Source organism: Aphelocoma coerulescens (assembly GCF_041296385.1).
Source record: "Aphelocoma coerulescens isolate FSJ_1873_10779 chromosome Z unlocalized genomic scaffold, UR_Acoe_1.0 ChrZ, whole genome shotgun sequence".
In the NCBI taxonomy this organism is placed as follows: domain Eukaryota; kingdom Metazoa; phylum Chordata; class Aves; order Passeriformes; family Corvidae; genus Aphelocoma; species Aphelocoma coerulescens.
In genome coordinates, this window is record NW_027184085.1 from 12,337,169 (window position 1) to 12,355,817 (window position 18,649).

The 18,649-nt window shown below is 44.3% G+C and overlaps 1 protein-coding gene across 2 annotated transcripts in view; it reads right to left on the minus strand.

Moving 5' to 3' along the window:
* The window catches only part of NADK2 (NAD kinase 2, mitochondrial), a 32,491-nt gene extending 14,285 nt beyond the window's left edge, over positions 1-18,206 (minus strand). For both annotated transcript variants that reach the window (XM_069002399.1, XM_069002398.1), the window contains exons 1-4: positions 17,787-18,206; positions 2,104-2,192; positions 1,663-1,751; positions 73-154 (exon numbers count right to left, since the gene is read on the minus strand). In XM_069002399.1, coding sequence (XP_068858500.1) covers positions 73-154; positions 1,663-1,751; positions 2,104-2,192; positions 17,787-18,134 — 608 coding nt within the window. In that variant the 5' untranslated portion in view covers positions 18,135-18,206. The remainder of the gene's footprint in view (positions 1-72; positions 155-1,662; positions 1,752-2,103; positions 2,193-17,786) is intronic.
* Positions 18,207-18,649: the final 443 nt, after the last annotated feature.

Here is an 18,649-nt window from a genome sequence, read left to right on the forward strand (position 1 = left end):
TCATGTACCATGGAAACAGATGCACAGTGTGCCTAATAAAAAATAAAGCACTGCTTTCCCAAATATGTTTACCTTTCAGGATCAGTGTTTATGCCGATGACTGGTTTAAATTTATCGAAGACCTTACTGGCTGCCAACAACATCGTACCATCACCTACAGAAAAGACAGACCAAAAGTTAGTTTCACTTCACATTCTAGTACCAGAATGTACTCCAGTATTATCATTATGTGCTTTTGTATTAACAACAAATCAGGCAAGCTGGACAAAAATACAATGAGACAAAACTACTGACACCTTTCAAATAGGAGTAGTGACAACTGAATTCAAGATGGCAAACATAACTGGAAAAAGTACAACTTATCTGATAGCTATACATGCCCAGGCAATTCAATGTGGCAGAAGCAAGCTTTAAAAGAGATTTATGGAAATTTCTGTACTTTTACCAGCAGGTAAGAGAAATTCTTTAACAAAAGTAAATTTAGAAAGTATTGCTAAACAAAGCCACAGGAGACAGGAAACAAAACCAAATGTTACTGTGAATCACATAAAAACAATGACTTCAGCTTCACCCCAGCTGCCCTCCTAGAAGGCAATTTAAAGGTCTTATTTGGCCCCAGATAGGGATACTTGGAGAAGAAGTCTTAGGTATGTAGAAATCTTGGAAGTAGAAATCTTTAAATGTACTGGCTTCTCCATATATTGGTATTTTTTCCTGTCTGTTAAACAGAAGACAACTATAACCTCATCCACTCTTTGCACAAAGATATAAGCTCTGAAAAGCATGAAGACATAAGCTCTGAAAACCTCAGATCATGTATCACTTCCCAGCTGCTTCCCTCAACAATAAAAAATTTTGCCACAGACAAACTGGCACTTTAGAGAAGTTCTTAGAAATCTGCAAGAGTGTATCAGAATGCTTCACAAATATATACATAAACCTTTCTACCCATCCTTCACAGTGACCAGTACCTAAGGGCAAACTGGACTAGTGGGAAGAGAGAAAGCTGTGGTCAAGCCTATTTGCCACAGATGAGTGAGCCCAGCAACACAATGCTGTATTTGCAGCATATCCCAAAAAAACCCACTGAATGAATGGCTGCAATCCAATATTAAAAATAAACAGTCAGGTTAGTTGCTCTGTTGTTCATCTGAAAAACACTTATCAGTGGCACAAGATGCTCAGAAGTTGCAGACTTTTACCTGTACCATCCAACTTGATACGCCAGTCACTGGATTAAGTGTGAAAGCAAGAAAGACAGTTTGAGCAAGGGGACCATGAGGTAGTACATTGCTCTACACCTCATATCCCAAAAAACGAGTAGTTTTTTAGGGCTACATAAAATCACATGACATCAAGCATTTTATCCTCTTTAGTTGAAAACTATAGTAAATTCCACAGTTTATACTGTTTTACACATGCCAAACTTTTCTAGTGGCCATATACTGGGACTCATTTCCATGGGCTTCAATTTTAGATACTAGAGGTAGTACAAGACGGTCATAACCACTGCATTTTATCAGATTTTCTCACAATTAGATTAGCAATTTGTTTTCAGAATGTGCATACTTCCAATTGCTTCACAACTGTGAAGTATTTTTGAGAAACATATCTATGAGAACATATTTGTGAAACAAATACTTCCCTTCCATAAAGTCATACCTCCTGCTGATATAACAGCATCTGCCCACCGAACTGTCTCTTCATTATATTCTCGACGCTTAACAAGACGAACTTCTATCCTCTCGTTCCTGTAAAGTTCAGAAAAAGTCTGAATTCTGTCCTGGACTGTTCTTTGTCACAGCCTTCCGAAAAGCTGTCATGCAGCTAAGGAGTAATTACACTCCTATTTGGCTTATAAACACTTGACACACAAATCCCATACAACTTTCTTGTTTATTTTCAAGATGATAATAGGGCATATTAGTCAACTGAACTGAGCCAGTTCACATGATGGTTCTTTCAGGAATGCCTGTTCAACTGCATCACTCTCTTTTCAGTACTCCTGTTTTATTAGTGCTGGTAACAAGGCTTCCTTTTGTTTCACACAATCCATGGATATTTGCACTGTGTCTGAAATCCTCAATAGCCATACAATCTTACCGTAAGCTGTCTACAACATGCTCCACATTTTTTGTGTGAATGCGATGCCGTTCCAGCAGACCAGCATAGTTAGATCCCTTCAAGGCAAGCTGTAAAACACAAATGGTTTTTGTAGAAGTTCATTGTTGGGGGTCTCCCCCCCCCCCCGCCATTTGGTCCTGGGAGAGGGGCCCTGAGGGCACAGACACACGGGGTTTCCCTGCCCCTGGTCAGCCTCGTTCCCCACTGGTTGTTTTGTGTTCCCCTGCGCGGGCAAGGACCCTCGGGTCCCGTGATTGCCGCAGTTCCTCGGCAGAGCCCCGGCCACGCGGCTGGAGAAATAAACATCTCTCTGAAACATCTAGCAAGAATCAGTCCACATAGATATTCTTTTCCACGGGCCTCATTGTCTGATATACGTGTTGCAGTATCCCCACTGTAACAGTTCATCACTACAGTAAGTGCTCTTGAGCAGTGCAAATACAAGCTATAAAAAAAGCATGTCTTTTCTCTCAGCAGAGATCCGTTCTTATAAGCATTCCATTAATTACATCTCTATATACATAGCAGTCAGCTTATATTGACTAATTCATTAAATGATTCACATGGTCACAACAGTCAATAATCACAGACTACACAAATATGCAAACAAGCATACTACATTGACTTCCACGCAACTTCCGACATTTTGCTCCTCCTGAATCTGCCAATTGATTTAAACTGTACATAAAGTTACACTAACTGAGCTTCTGCCATGTGCTAAAAGCTCAAGGTTGTGCTGTAGAGAAGACAGGGAACAGAAAAAGCAACAGGAATGACAATTAAGAAAACAGAGCCTGAAATGCCTGCAGCATTACCCTTCAAATTGTATTTGAGCTAAAATGGAAGACTGCCAAGTGCTGACAAAGGTGATATTTTCTCTGCATGAAAAAAAAGCTTAAGGACAATTTACCTACTACCTTTGAAATCATTCCCTGGATTATATGCCGCATTTTTTAAACAAGTTGGTAACAAACAATAACAAGACAAACTGTGCAGGTGCATTCTAGTCTCATCTCTCCTGGAAACTGGAGAATTTAAATATTTAATCTTGACACAATCTTCAGACCATGGAAATATTTTGCAGTTTATACAGATACACTCTTACGAGCAGGCAGGTGAGACTACTGACTGCAGATTAGTCTTTCAACAAGTTTTCGTGCGAGTAATTCAGTCACCATTGGTTCTTTATCTTATCTAGCAAGGGGGGCCCTCATCTGGGGCTGATACTGCCAAATATGTGTGTGCGTGGAGATAAAGAAAGTGAAAGAAAGAGGGTGCAAAGAATGTTAAGCAAAAGGAGTCTATAAATATATTCATAGTGAAAGTGATCCTGCTTTGAGCAGCAGGCTCCTCATGCTCCTTCTAGCCTGAATTCAAGTACCATTACACTGTCACTGCTTCCTTTTCCCTGAACAGTTAAAACCAATTTATCAGCAGAGAAACAGAACTTCTCCTAGAGTTTGTGTAGAGGAATTCATCTGTGCCAAAGGCTCTAAACAGGCACTTCCAGCAATTTATTCAAGTTCAAAGTTTTATACCATTCCAAGAGAAAGTTGTGCCAGACAGCCTCATCTAATCCCATTTTTATAGACTCACACACTACACAACTCCTGAGAGAAGGGAAGAGCACTGCTGGGATATGACTGAAGTCAACCACAATCCAATACCCAGGAAATGCAATCTTTATGCATCTGACACCCATTCACATCAAGAAATCCAACCATGAGCTAAGCACATGAGACAGACTCGGCACCGAAGAAGTTACAGAAAAGTATGTATTTGGCTGCTCTGGAACAGCATTGCTGTTCCACTCAGTGTGTTTACAATTGGCAAGTAACTTGCAGGAACAAAATCTTCAGGTCATCTTATAGCTGGGATCAGGAAACCACTTCCAACAGACTCACAGGGTGCCTGGATGCATCAAGGCACTAAAAGCAGACAGTGGGAGTAGCTGCCTGCCAGCTATGCAGGATCACATACAGACACAGGCATGTGGATGATCAGGAAACATCCAGACAATTATGCAGGCTTTTTTTACAAAGCTTGCTCACACTGGTTTACTGGGGTACAGGGTGTTATGCCCCTTTAACTGCCTCACACACTTAAATCTTTTGTTTCTACTCCTGAGCTACAATGCTGTGCACCCTGGACCCCTCTTAGTCGTGCAGAGTCCACGGTGTCGCACTGGGAACTCGAATGGTGGTGCCCCTGTGGGCTCTGAGGAGGGAAAGAGTACACAGGGCTATGCTAGTTACTGCACTGCCCATTGCTGGGTCTGCTGTCAGCCTCTCATGATCCATTTGGATGGGAAAGGAAAAGGTAGAAAGGGAAGAAGGAGGTACTTGCCTCCCTCAGATATCTGCCGCTGAGCACCATAGTCTACTTTGCTAGAAGAATTTTCAATTGCACATTCAAAGCACAAATTGATCTTTCTTTACAATAAGAACAAGAAATCCACAACCAAACAATTTCCAAAAAACACCAACTGTTACTAAAATTAGGGTTCCTCTAGAAATATCCGCTGGAAATGAAACAAGCACCTGACCAGCAGACTGCTGCAGCAGCACACATTTTCCAGGCTGCTGTTTCCACAGAAAATAGAAACCACAAACTCCACATTACAATTTTATGTACTTCATTTATTTGGCTAATTTGTCATTACACTATCTTTCAACTTGGTGGAAGAGAGCTTTTATCTCAGAACAATAAGAATGTAATAATTCTCTGTGTGATCATTTGCAGGTTTTTGAGCCACCAACATCAGTGCTGAGCCTACAGCTAACATTTCCCTGGCACCACCAGGAATGAGAGGTATGGGTAGTGCCCTTGCTACAGAACAGAGTCTGTTCTGTAACTTCCATTTGCTACAACTGAGTTAAATTATTTCAACAACAGCTTCAGAAAACAGAAGAGGTCATTCAGCAAATAAACTCAGTATTCTGACAACTGGATGAACCTTTTCAGCAGCACTCTAGAACAGGCATTGAATGTGTAGATCTCCCCTTTGAATTTAGCTCTAGAACAAGAAAGCAAGTATTACTAAACAACAAGAAAAATGAAAAGTTAGGGCCTTGAGTTTAAATGGCTGTGCTACATCTAGGGAATTAACAAATTGTCCTGATTTGCAAAAGGCTCTAGAGACTACAACAGTCTGTTCATCTCCAGCCTCATCTCTCTAGTTCAGAGATTAATAACTTGCAAGTTCATTCATCTAAGAATACACAAAGGGAAAGCCTGACTGAGCCTAACCACAGTCAAGTATTATCCAACAGGAATGCTAATCATCAGCTGCTCTCACTCAACTACTCCAAAGAACCAGAGAAGTGCCCACAGTCCTTGTGGTCAGAGGACACAGAATCACAGAGTGGTTGAGCTAGAATGGACCTCTGGAGGTCCTCTGGTCCAACCCCAAGCTCAGGCAGGGCCACCTGAAGCCACCTGTCCAGTACCACATCCAGATGGCTTTAGAAGATCTTCACAGATGGAGTCCCTACCACATCTCTGGACAAACTGTGCCAGTGTCCAGTCACCCTCACAGTGAAAAAGTGTCTCCTGATGTTCAGACAGACACACCTGTATTTCACTGCCTCTGCTCCTGCCTCATATCCAGCACCTGACTGCCACATGAAAACTATGACAAATGCTGCTGCTGGAAAGAGTTTTGCACTTAGGATAAAGTGTAAGACCAAACCGAGACTACCACCTGCTTTTTACTTTAAAAGAGATGAAGGCAAAGATCAGGCAGTCCAATTGCTGTATGCATGACCACCTCCCTAAAGAGCCTTGAAGGAACTTGGGACGTACAGACAACAAAAGGACAGCCTGGCTCCTGAGCCCAATCATCAGACAGGCCCCCAAACCTATGCCAGGTTTGGGTTTTGTCAACTGACTCCTCAGAAAGGCACAGAGGTATTAAACTCTGCATGAAGACAACTTTCAAGCTCTTCTCCCTTTGGAGGAAGCTCTGATTTACAAGTAGGCCTAGTAATCTGACCTCATTACCATGCAAAATGCATGAATATATATACAAGAGCTATTCTATCAAAAAATTCATTAGCATATGAAAACAAAGACAAATTGGACAAAAATACATTCAGGCACAACTTCAGTAGTAGTCTTAAACCTCACAGCAGAAATGCAATGCAAAGTAGACTTCCAGAAGAGCTTGTGGTGAAAAATATACTCAGGGGAGCAGAACATTTCCTGTGAATGGAGCTATTTTTCCTAGACTGAAGGAGAAAAGATCTAAATCAAATATCTAAGAATAGCTCTTCTTGAATAATCTGGCCTGATCCTTCTTGAAAGAAAGGATAATTTTTCACAAAGCTCCTCTAATAACCACTTAAGCAAGGAACTTTTGCTTGACTGCCTTCCTTCTGTAGTCTTAGCCTGCACCTCTGGCAAGTCCCACCTCATTTGGTTTAAACTGTGGGTCTGCTGTCCTTTAGTAATGTTGGCCCTGCAGGAACACTGCTGCACAACAAGGACATGGCTTCTAGACACAAATACAGAAGCAACATGAAGCCCAGCAACATCAGAATACCCAATGTTGTCTACATATGTGGATTATGACCCTTGATCTAGACAATGGGAAAAAGAAAGCGACATCTGAGTCCTATGGCATTGCTAATCTAAGCATTAGGATAAAAGAGTATGTTCTCTCAATACAGCAATATGGATATTGTCTGGAGTGAATTTGTCAACTGAGCACCTTCTGCATCTTATCCTAGTAGAATCACAAAATGATCTGGTTTGAAGGGACCTTAAAGATCATCCAGCTACAGCCACCCTGTTCTGGACACCTTCCACTAGATCAGGCTGCCCAGAGTTCCATCCAATCTGGACTTGGACACTTTGAGGGATGGTGCATCCACAAGTTCTCTGGGCAACCTTTGCCAGAGCTTCACCACCTTCACAATAAATGATTTCTTCCTAATAGCTAAACCATAACCCCTCTTTCAACTTAAAGCCATTCCATTCATTCAATACACTCAGAGGGACTCGTAAAAGGTCCTTCTTGAGCTTTCTTGTGGAGCCCCTTCAGTACTAGAAGGTGCTATAAACTCTCCTCAGAGCCTTCTCTTCTCTAGGCTGAACAGCTCAAACTGTCTTGTCCTCACAGAAGAGGTGCTCCAGCCCCATGAACATCTTTGTGGCCATCCCCTGGACTTGTCCAGTAAGACTAAATGAAACTTTCCAGATGCACTTTGGCCTTATATGAATACATATATATTCTCATTACTAGGCTTATCCTGAATTTACAGCACTAACCTTCATGCAGCCTTAAACTGCCACTGCACCAGGGGGAGTTAATGCCTTGGTGTATCAGTCACTTGTTTTATAACTGCTGTTCATTCAGGAGTTAAACTGTCTGATGAGAAAGGGGGTGGGGGGGGGAGCTAACAACAACAAAAAGCATAGATCTAGAAACAATTACTCTCTCAAATTTCCACAATGAACTTGCCCACACATGCACCCCATCTGGAAAACAAGAGCAGATCACTGCTTTTCAGTCTACCCAACTTCTACAGAAAGAACCACCATACAATACAAATGTATTTAGGGAGCAACAGCTGAATACAAAAAATATGAATTTTAAGCTAAAGTCAAAAATACTCCGAGCACTATAGGTATAACAATCTCTTTCTAAGCAGAGTACAGCACTTAAGTCCTGTACTTTCAGAAATTGTCTCTTGAGATTTAACCACATGTCCCAAGTACAGCCAAAGTTAGTGTTCAGCTTTGTTCTGTTTAAAAAAACCCCAAGATTTTGACAGGCTTATAGAAAAAATATTTTTCTCAATACATTAAGTTTTGAACTAGAAACAGTTTTGAATATAGGACATGCTTCAAGCCATAAACTTCTCTTAGCTTTCCTGACAAAACTTGACTTTGACTCAAAACTTACTTAATTACCAAAGTCTGTCAATCTATATGCAAGTAATTATCCTGTGTTCTGGTGTTAACTACTAGTTAAGGCAAAGCTCAATCTGTCATGCTAAAAACAAATGCAATTTTCCTCACAGGTCAGGTACACACTAAACTGTTGGATTTCTAAGGAGCTCAAATGACATATTTGAGCTTTTCTATTTCACAATGTAAAAATAATCCACATATAAGTACACAGGATTAAAGCATGGTTCAGCTTCTGAATCTTAGATAATAAAATACTGACAATAAAATAGATAAATAAACTGAGCAGCTAGCCATAGCAGAACTTGCCCAATAGATATCTGTATCTTGGAGACACATTTCAAGTGTCCCAGACAAAAGGGTCTGCTAGGGTAGGCACAGCAAGCTTGAACCACAACTCTGGATGGTGTTTCTACCAGCCATCAGCTGGAATTGATGAGGGAGCTGAATTAGATGGTTGTACACAACAGATACCCAGGTTTGGACAGGGCACTAACTTTCACGGTAAGTGCAGGACAGCACACCCACCCTCGATGTATAGCAGAAAACAAGTATCATTTGTGAGCTCCAATTGCTGTATTCACAGCAATGACAGCCAGTTTGCTGACAACACCAAGATGTGTGGTGCAGTTGATATGCTGGAGGGTGAAGGTGTCAGCCATGGGACCTTGACAGGTTTGAGAGGTGGGTCTGTATAAACCTCGTAAAATTGAACAAGGCCAAATGCACAGTGCTGCACCTGGGCTGGGGGCAAGTCCCACTATCAATATCAGGCTGTGGGAGGTAGGGATAGAGAGCAGCTATGGAGAAGGACTGGAAGGTGTTGGTGAATGAACAGCTGGACATGGCTCAGCAATGTGAGCTCACAGCCCAGGAAGATACCCCAGGCTGCACCCAGAATGTCTGGGTGGCAGCAGGGGAGGGAGGGGATTCTCTGCTCTGCTGAGACCCACCTGGAGCACTGCATCCAGCCCTGGGGTCCCAGCACAGGAAGGACAGGGACCTGTTGGAGTACAGAGAAGGGCCACAAGGGTGATGAGAGAGCTGGAGAACCTCTCCTGTGAAGACAGGCTGAGAGAGATCTTTAATATCCCTCCTTTCACAGAAGCTGCTTGACTTCTTAAAAGGGGAAATGTGGTCTCCTAATTGCTTTTGCACTAGAAATAGTAAATGCATCATCTGATCTCATATGGTCTGGCTACAGATAAAGACTCAAGACAGTATTGCCACCACATTTAGAAAAAAAAGCTAGTCAAATTTAAGTATTTACTGAAAACTTCCAGGCTTATTGAATAATACTGTTTGATAAGTCACTGGCTTAATGTGGCATGTCAACTCTGACTGGATGCCAGGTGCCCACCAAAGCTGCTCTATCACACCCCTTCACAATGAGATAGGGAAGAGAAAATATAAGGAAAGGCTCACAAGTTGAGATAAAGACAGGGAGAGATCACTCATCAGTTACCATCAGAGATTAAACACACTCAGCTTGGGGAAATGAACTGAACTTATTATGAATCAAAATCAGGGCAGGATAATGAGAAGTAAAACAAATCTTAAAAACACCTTCCCTCCATCCCTCCGTTTTTCCCAGCTCTCCCTCCTCCCCCTCAGCAGAACACGGATATGGGCATGGGGGTTACAGTCAGTTCATCTTAAGTTGTTTCTGACACTGCTCAGGTAGAGGAGCCCTTCCCCTGCCCCAGCCTGGGGGGCTCTCCCACGGGAGATAATTTTTTAAAGACTCTCCAGCATGAGTCTTTCCCATGGGCTGCAGTTCTCCACAAACTGCTCCAGCACAGGTTCCCTCCACAGGGTACAGTCCCTTAGGAAGGCTGCTATACTGTGCACCCCTTGTGGGCTCACAAGTCCTGCCAGCAAACCTGCTCCAGTGTGGGCTCTTCCCTCCGTGGGCCACAGGTCCTGCCAGGAGCCTGCTCCAGCACAGGCTTCCCATGGGGCCACAGCCTCCTTCAGGCATCCACCTGCTCCAGTGTGGGGTCCTTCCCAGGCTGCAGGTGGATCTCTGCTCCCCCGTGGACCTCCAAGAGCTGCAGGGGCACAGCTGCCTCACCATGGGCTGCAGGGGAATCTCTGCTCTGGTACCTGGAGCACCTCCTGTCCTTCCTCCTTCACTGACCTTCTGTCTGCAGAGCTGTTCCTCTCACACATTCACACTCTCCTCTCTGAGAAATTACAATTCCACAGTAACATTTCTTCTCTCTTAAATACATTATCACAGAGATGACACTACCACCTCTGATTGGCTTGACCTAGGACACTGAGGGTCCATCTTGGATCCAGCTAGCATCAGCTGTCAGACATGGGGGGAAGCTTCTGGAAGCCTCTTACAGAAGCCACACCTGTAGTCCTCCCCACTACCAAAACCTGGCCACACGCAACCTTTTGCTAATAACTGGTACCACTGGATTAACCCATTTTGGGACACCTTTAAGAACCTGCAGTCCAGCTCATTCAGACTTGCACAAGTGCTCTGAAACCCTCTCTAAAGTGAACCTTAAAACCAGTCTCAGTGAGCAGCTGCAGGTCCTGAGTGAACTTAAAATGCACTGGCTTCTGACAGTTTAATAGCTAAAAAATCCAATCCACATTGCTTACATGATGGCTTTGATAATGAGTATTTGCTTTAACTAAAGTAGCAGAGAAACCTAAGCAGGTTCCTGAAACAAACTCTGACTGAGGATGAGAAGCATCAAGGCTCAGGTTTAAGTTTTCCATAAAGCCTTGAACATGAATCAAGTTTTCCATTACAAACTACTGTTGAGTTGCAAGTTATGGCATTAAATCAAGTTCCTCCTCCCTTCCCAGTCTGGATTATTACATATTATACAAGCCTCTAGCCACCTGCTTTTAAAAAAAATATGCTAGGTTAACCAATGCAGTAAGTCAGTACCTACCACACAAGAACAGCAAGAAGGCTGGACTTACCTGACGAGCACCACTGACTGATTTACTAACTTGCTGTCAGTTGCTCAGAATTTTTCCCAGTATTGTTCCTGGCTACTTGCTTTGTTTCTACCAGTTTGCTGCATCACCCCTCATACTGCAGAAGTCCAGTAGGCTGCTTTAGCTAGGAATATTTTTTCCTTATGTTTTCCTCACTTTTTTTTCAGTAATTTAGACTTGTCACTTTCATTACACAGTCAGGGCAGGCCTTCAAATGCTATGGTAGACTAATGTATCTTCTGTACACCAATGACTGTGAAGTATAGATATTGTAGCATTTTGTATACCATTACTTCAGTAGTAGCTGACTTCACTGGCAACATTACGTTCTGAAGTTGACAGAAATGCTGCTTTAGGGCAAGAGTTTGGTGCATACATGAACAAAAGTAAAAATGCCATAAACTGTTTTCTAATTCTTCATCCACCACATTAAAGCACTATTGTCATTTCAATTACATCTGAAGAATACACAATAGTTGCAATTCAAAAGCTAATGAAGAGCAAATTGTTGTGTTAACTATAAACAGTGGTAACTGCTTACTGCACTAACAGATTTCTAGAAAACCTGTGCAATCCAGGCAATTCAAACATTCTCATTAATTCAGCACAACATGATGTTGTAAATCACAATTAATGAAGTACTTAAAACCAGCATTAAAGTCACTTCCTAGAAGCAGCCTTCTTCAGCTGTATACAGCATCAGATGCTTGGTGATATAGTCTCAGAAGTTTAATTTAGGTGAATTACACTGAAATGCTCTACTTTTACATCTATTTGATATATATGACCGAGTATACTTGAATGGTGTACTGGAAAAACAAATCTTATGAAAAAATAATTACTACATACCATTTAATTGTTTCCATCATTTTCCAGATTCCTCTCGGAATAACAACATAGGAGGAACTTTTTAAAAAAGCAGATGCAAGTAAAGTTACTTAACACTGATGCAGGTATATCAAATTTCAAAGGTAAAGATAAACAAATGCACACCATGGTTGTATAACTTGAAAAGCATTTACACCCATCTCAGTTTTCAGTGGATTAGCTCAAAAATTTTATTTCTCAAAAAAAAAGTGTCTTTAGCTTTATAAAATCCTGGTGGAATATAACCTGTGTGTTGAATTCTGTATGCTTCAATTCACTAAACTGAGTTAGTATTTCTCCCTCTTTTCAGGATAAGATACAGAATAGTACAGTCCTAACAGCTTTAAAACACTTTATGTGCTACCTAAAAGAACATCCACTGAAAAAATTCACATTACAAGGTAAGAAGAGATGGGTAGTTTTAATTCAACAGAACAATGAAAAATTTCACAGTATCACCTCATTCATTAAGTTTCTATTTAAAGATACTACCTTCAAATACACCCTGTACACCTAGATCCACAAGAGGACACAGGGTTAAATGCCCCAATACTTACTGATTTTCAGAAAGGCAACTTTTAAAAAATTGTCTGCTAAATTATCAGACTTCATTTTAAAATTAGAATTTAGTTGAACTTTGAAGTTTGCATATTACTTTTTCCTTCTGCTACCTTCTTTGCATTTGCAAAAATCCCAGTGTTCTGAAAATATTTGAGTGGCATTTTCTAAATAAGTGCTTGAAAGGATCACGAGCATCAGTATTGAAGTGCAGTCCTCTAAAACAGAAATCTAAGACCAAAATACTTGGCTATTTTACAAAAGGCTATCTTCAAGTAGCAGTATGAGTGTTACAAGCCTGTAACACTAGTACCTAAGAAAAGTAATTAAAAAGTGATACTAAAATGGTATCTTTCACCATTTAATGTAAAAAATAGCAAAGAATTTTTCTGTCATTAAAAACAAAAATCCATCACCTATCAAGTAATGGGTAAAACAGTACACTTCCCACAAGAGGGAATTTTCTAAGAGACATGAAAACTTTAATGCACAGGCTAGCAACAACTGGTGCTGTACACATCCAGAGCAGAAGCTGGAGGGTGGGAAGGTAGTGTTCTGCTACACACACACACCCCAACACCCCATCTACAGTTCTGTGGGGTTTTTTTGGCACAGCATAGGAGCCCCAGCTGAAGCTCACCTACCTGCTGGGCAACAATTCTTCCTTCCTTCCTGACCAGCCCTGCTCAAGATGTTGTTGGTGCCCCATGCACCACCTGTGCAAATTCACGCTGGCCTCTTTCAGGGGAGGCAATATCCTGACAACAGGTTACCTCTTCTCTAACCAGACACAAGTTTTCCATTACGCTCTGTGAACGTCACATCACTGAGATTACCACCCCTAGCAATTAGCTGCAGTGGTCCAAAAGAGCCAAAAAGTGGTCCAAAGCTCCAACTGTGCTCTCCCTCCCTGCTCCAAATAAAGACACAAAAGCCAGCCACAACAGAATATCAATTCTAGTCCACACTGAATAACTTCCTTCCAATTAAGACCAAGACAAACATAATTTTTCATACGACAAGACAATTTCAGAGATAACTAGAACTGTTTATGAAATTTGTTTGGACAGGTAAATTGTTCATCTTCCCTTACAGCCGTGAGAAGTCAGCAGCTTATCACATCTGCACTATCAAACAAAACAAAAACCCAAGTCAGGAAATTAGCTTTATCTATTACTGGGGTATTATATTCTCTTAGTTTACATAAGGACAACAGCAGAGCTTCTTCTGCATGGATTTACTGAGAATGAAATAAACAGAACATGCAGTAGCCTTCAGCAGTAGTTGACCAGACCATGCATTTTTGTAACTAGTCATATTTAGATGCTAATCCCAGTAAACCACATCAAAAGAACTGCAAATTGCTATCACTTCTGGTAAGCAAAATGTTTGTATCGACTTGGGAGAAAGATTACTATTTTTCATCTAACTTAAAGTTGGCAACTGAAAGTTTTAGAAACTAAATAGTCCCTTTAAATTTCATAAGGGCAAAGAAAAGTATTTCTTGCATGATATGAAGCATAAAATTTACTGATGTAACACTTTTTTTAAAATTGCTGGGTCATTTGGGGACATTTTTGTTTTGTGGTATTAGAAATCCATTTTTATACGTCTCTAATTTCCCTTTTGAACTAAAGGCTCTGAAATCCTCCCCTGTACAACGGCACACAACAGCACTTAATTACACTTTTCAGACTAGGTCAGAATTAGAACACTAATTATGAAAGTCAGACGTGTTTATGTATGGCTAAGAACAGATTTTAACAATTTATAAGCATGTAAGAGTATCTGCCACAAGGTAGGTAAAAACAACAACCTGGAGCAGGCACGCACAACATGCACGTAGAGAGCCAGTGGAAAATTTATTTCATCTTTCACAGATCTACTAGACACTCCAAAGAGTATCCACCCTTGCTCTCCATCTCTCCTCCAGATGTTTTGCTCTTCTGCTGTCTAGAGTGCTTCTTCACCTTTCCTATCCCTGTTTGCACAGAGAAAGAATTCTGGAATTGTGACCATGTAGCTTTGACTTTGCAACATTTCATAGTGTTTGTATAATACGACTCACTTGGTGTCCAAAAGAAAGGCCACAGAAGGGTTTAAGCTATAGATGCCCAGGGCCTTCATGGCTTATTAGAAATGTCAGCCAAGCACCTTCATTACTGATATTTTGCTTCTTGGAAGATACTGTGGTTTATACTGTGTATAATACAGATATGATATATGCTACGATCTGTATCATATATCTCTGTGTATTGGTGTATACCAATGATTCATCTTCAGCCTCCTTAAATATGGAGCAAATCCCATCTCATTAGAATGTGTGCCTAAAGGCACCACCATTTCTGCATTAAGTTACTTACTGCATATTCAGTCATAATACATAAACACATTGATTGCAACAGCTACGTTCAAGGACTTCTCTCCTGTCTTGGTGATCACGCAGAACTGCTTAAGCCCACAATTCTCATTAATTGTACTTTACTGATATCTGAAGCTTCCAAGCAGAGACATCCGTTGTCTTCTAGAAACTTGTAAACATCTCCTCTGCTCACAACTGGCAGGCGACAAGCCCAGGTATGGCTGCTCAAATCTAAGCCTCCAACATTGCCTTGAAAATGAATTTCTGTATTTCAGATAGCCAGCATCTGCACATCTGAAGGTCTGTGACAGAGGATGACAGCACCATGCTCCTCCTCTGGCACAGGCTCCCTCACACCACAAGCCTCCTCCAGGATCACCCAGACCTGAGCCCCTACAATGTAACAATCCTCACCACCAGTATATCAGCCAGCAGCTGTGACCACCAAGGCAGCCAAACCTCTCCTGTGCTATTTTGCTTTCACTCTTTGCCTGTATCCCAAAACAAGGCTTTCACACGAACTCAACTCCCACCCTGCCTTCTGTGTGGCCCTTCACTGCAACTGAGCTGCAAACCCACAGACAGTGTGTCTGGGCTCATTTCTAAGACCAGCTGCCTTGGAGCAGCTTCCGAAGTCCCCCCAGGAGAAACAGAGACACAGGGAGCATGCAGCGCAGCTAGCACCAGGAAGCAAAATGCATCGTGTTCCCAAGCTGCCCACAGTGGCACTGTGGGGGAAGGACACTTCGCAGCAATCACTCTGCTACAAAGTGATCTCTGTCCCCACCAGAGAGGGTAAGAGTCTTCTGAACCTTCACATAACATATTCAATGAGGCTGCCATTAACGCAGTCTGAGCAAAAACGGTCTGAGATCAGAGTCACAGCAGAATGCAAACACAAAAATTTTTACAGGTTAGCTAAAAAATTGTAAGAAATGGGCAGCAAGGATATTTCCTTCACTCTCTTATTTTCTGTTTCAAAACCAGAATTCTGGAAGACCTTTCAAATGTGTTCTTGCACAAATCTTTGTATTCCCACCCATACAGGAAGAGCTTAACTCAGTATTGCTACACACACAGTTAGGCAAGTTGGGCTTTGTCTACCTGGCGACATCAAGTTTTATTGCTGCAATTCCTCACAAGGCACTATTTTAAGGGGAAAGAGAGATTTTAAAATAGCACCAGTCCTAGAACAGAAATTCTAGAATTGTCACAAATACCAAGAATTACTGTGTACCTGTAAGTTTTTCCAAAAGGATTCTGAGGCATTTCTGCAACTATTACAAGCACCGAGTTCACAGTTACTTTTTAAAAAATGCGTGTTCAGAGTGATACAGGTTACCAATCATGCAAAATATGCATTCACATGAGAAAAGAAACTGCATCTACCACTACATTCAGTCATGAGCACCTTAAGGGATGTGCAATGCTGCTCACTGAGTCACCGCCTGTACACAAGCGGTTAGGGAAAAGCAACCAAACACTGCTTCTCTTGGGTTTAGCTGCACACTGAGGACAACCTCTATACCCAACAACACGAAATGATTCGTCAAGAGAAGCTAAATTATGAGAAAAAGTCTCACAGATGAGCTGTGAGAGACCCTTCTTTCCCCTCACCAGTGTATGAAAGGAAGTACAGGGACATCTCAGCCAAGAGGAACCTACATGAGAATCAACACAAGACTGTCATTAAAGTTGCTGAACTGTGACTAGAAAGCTATACAAAACATGTTAAAAATGTCTGGACAGGAATTCCATAGGAGGCAGATGACCAACTGAAGCACACAGACATTGTTGCAGATACTGTACACTTTATCCAAATTCTTTACACAGCATGGCTATGCAGCCATTTGTCGTTGCTACGTAAGTTAAGCGCATGTACAAGTTTAATCCAAACGTTGCAAACTAAAAGAGGTCTAAAATATTTCCAGTTGTAAGAGACTGAAGACCTGACAGACACAAACTAATGTGTGGACAAATTATTGTAATAGACTTATTCGGAATAAAGGCATAATAATATGAGCTCGTGACAGGGACTGTACAGACTGCTGGCAGCCAAAGTAACTCCTTCAGGTACATCCTTCAATCCACCGGTGGCAGATGAACACTGGAAGGAGACAGCCACAGAGTAAAGGGAGAACTGGGTGAAGTCACTGAGCATGATGGTGATGAAGACACAAGACACTGGGTGCACATACCAACTCTCAGAGATGCTTGCGTTCCTTAGTATACCTTCATTAATGGACCTTTACCTTAAAGGTTTCTTAGACACTAAAGAAAAAGGCTTTTCTAAGAACTGTAACAAGCAGAGCGTATTTGAGAGAGATTTGGCTGTCTGGATGGAGGAAAATACGTAAGGATGAAGCGAGGATGTGAGGCAAGAAAACGGAGGAAATGCGAATCAGTCCACCTAAGAGGGAATTGTTCGCAACACTGAGCTTTCCTCGGCATGTACTTCTCTAATGTTTATACTACACACTGAAAGAAAAAGCCCGCAGTTTGCTGAGGGCTGCTGAAATCCCTGCGAGGGTAAAACCCAACCACGCTTACTACACAAATCTCTCGGCAGCCTGCAAGCGATGAATGAAGGGCGGACCAGCGGCGCTGCTCATGCCCCTCTCCCAGGCGGTGCTGCTCGGCGGCTCCATCGGAATCGGGGGATCGGGGGCCCGGGGAGGGAGGCGGCGAGAGGGCAGAGCCTCCGGCAGCAGGGGCAGAGCGCAGGGATAGCGGCCGCGACCCCGCTCACCTCCCCGGCCGCCGGCTCCGCCCCACCAGGGCCCGGGGAAGCCCCGGGGACACTCGGACACAGCGGCCCAGCGGCCCCAAGGAGCCGGGCATCACCTTGGGAAGCCCCCCGAAGCCGGGCACCACCCCGGCCATCCCTCGCCGGAGCCGTGCATCACCCCGGGTACCCCCCCGCCCCCCACCCCCGCTGCAGCCCTGGCGGCAACGCCCTCGGTGGCCGGGACCGCCGGCCCCTCCCGCCGCTCACCAGCTGCTTGAGGTCCTCCTCGGAGAGCCCGGCGTAGCGGTACCGCTGCTGCTCGAACTCGTACCGCGTCGTCTTCACCACCACCGCCACTCGCGACGGCCGGAACCCGCCCCCCGCCGCCCCCGATCCGCACGGAGCGGCCCCCGCCACCCCCCGCCCGGGCGCCGCCGCCGCGGAGGGGCTCAGCCCGCCGAGGGCGAGTAGGCGCCGGTGGGCGCCTCCGAGCAGCGGCAGCCACGGCGGGGAGGGGGAAGCCGCCGCCCGCTGGCAGAGCAGCGCGGAGCGGCGAGCAGCCGCCCGGCCGACGAGGCGGAGGCGGCCGCAGGGGAAGCCCCACGCGGAGAACATCTCCCGGGCTCTGCGCCGCTCCCCGGGGCGGGCGCGGCGCTGCCGGCGGCGGCTACGGCCGCTCTGCGGCGGCGCCCGGCACACATGGCCCGGCCGCGCCCGCCGCCCCGCCCTCCCCGCGCGCAGCCGCCGCTCCCGCCAATAGCCAGCGGCGCCGCGGGGCACCCGCCCCTCGAGGGGGCGGGGCCCGGAAGGTCTCCCCGGCGCGTGCGCCCTCCGCGGCCAACCGCGGCACAGCGCGCGGCGAGCGCGCGCCCCACCCCGCGCCCCGGGGAGCGCCGGCTGCGCATGCGCCGCGCAGGGGGCCCCGCTCCCCGCCCGCCCCTGCGTGGCCCCGCCTGCACTCCTGGCTGCGCCCGGTGCGCGGGACGGGGCGCGAGGCACGTAGGCCGTGCGCGGCGGATGTGCTCGCGGCCGGCGCCCCGGGGCGCCGTGAGGGGACAGCGACAGTGTCCCCAGTGCTTCCCGCTGCTCCCCAGTGCCCCCAGGTGTCCCAGGGCACAGCCACAGTGCCC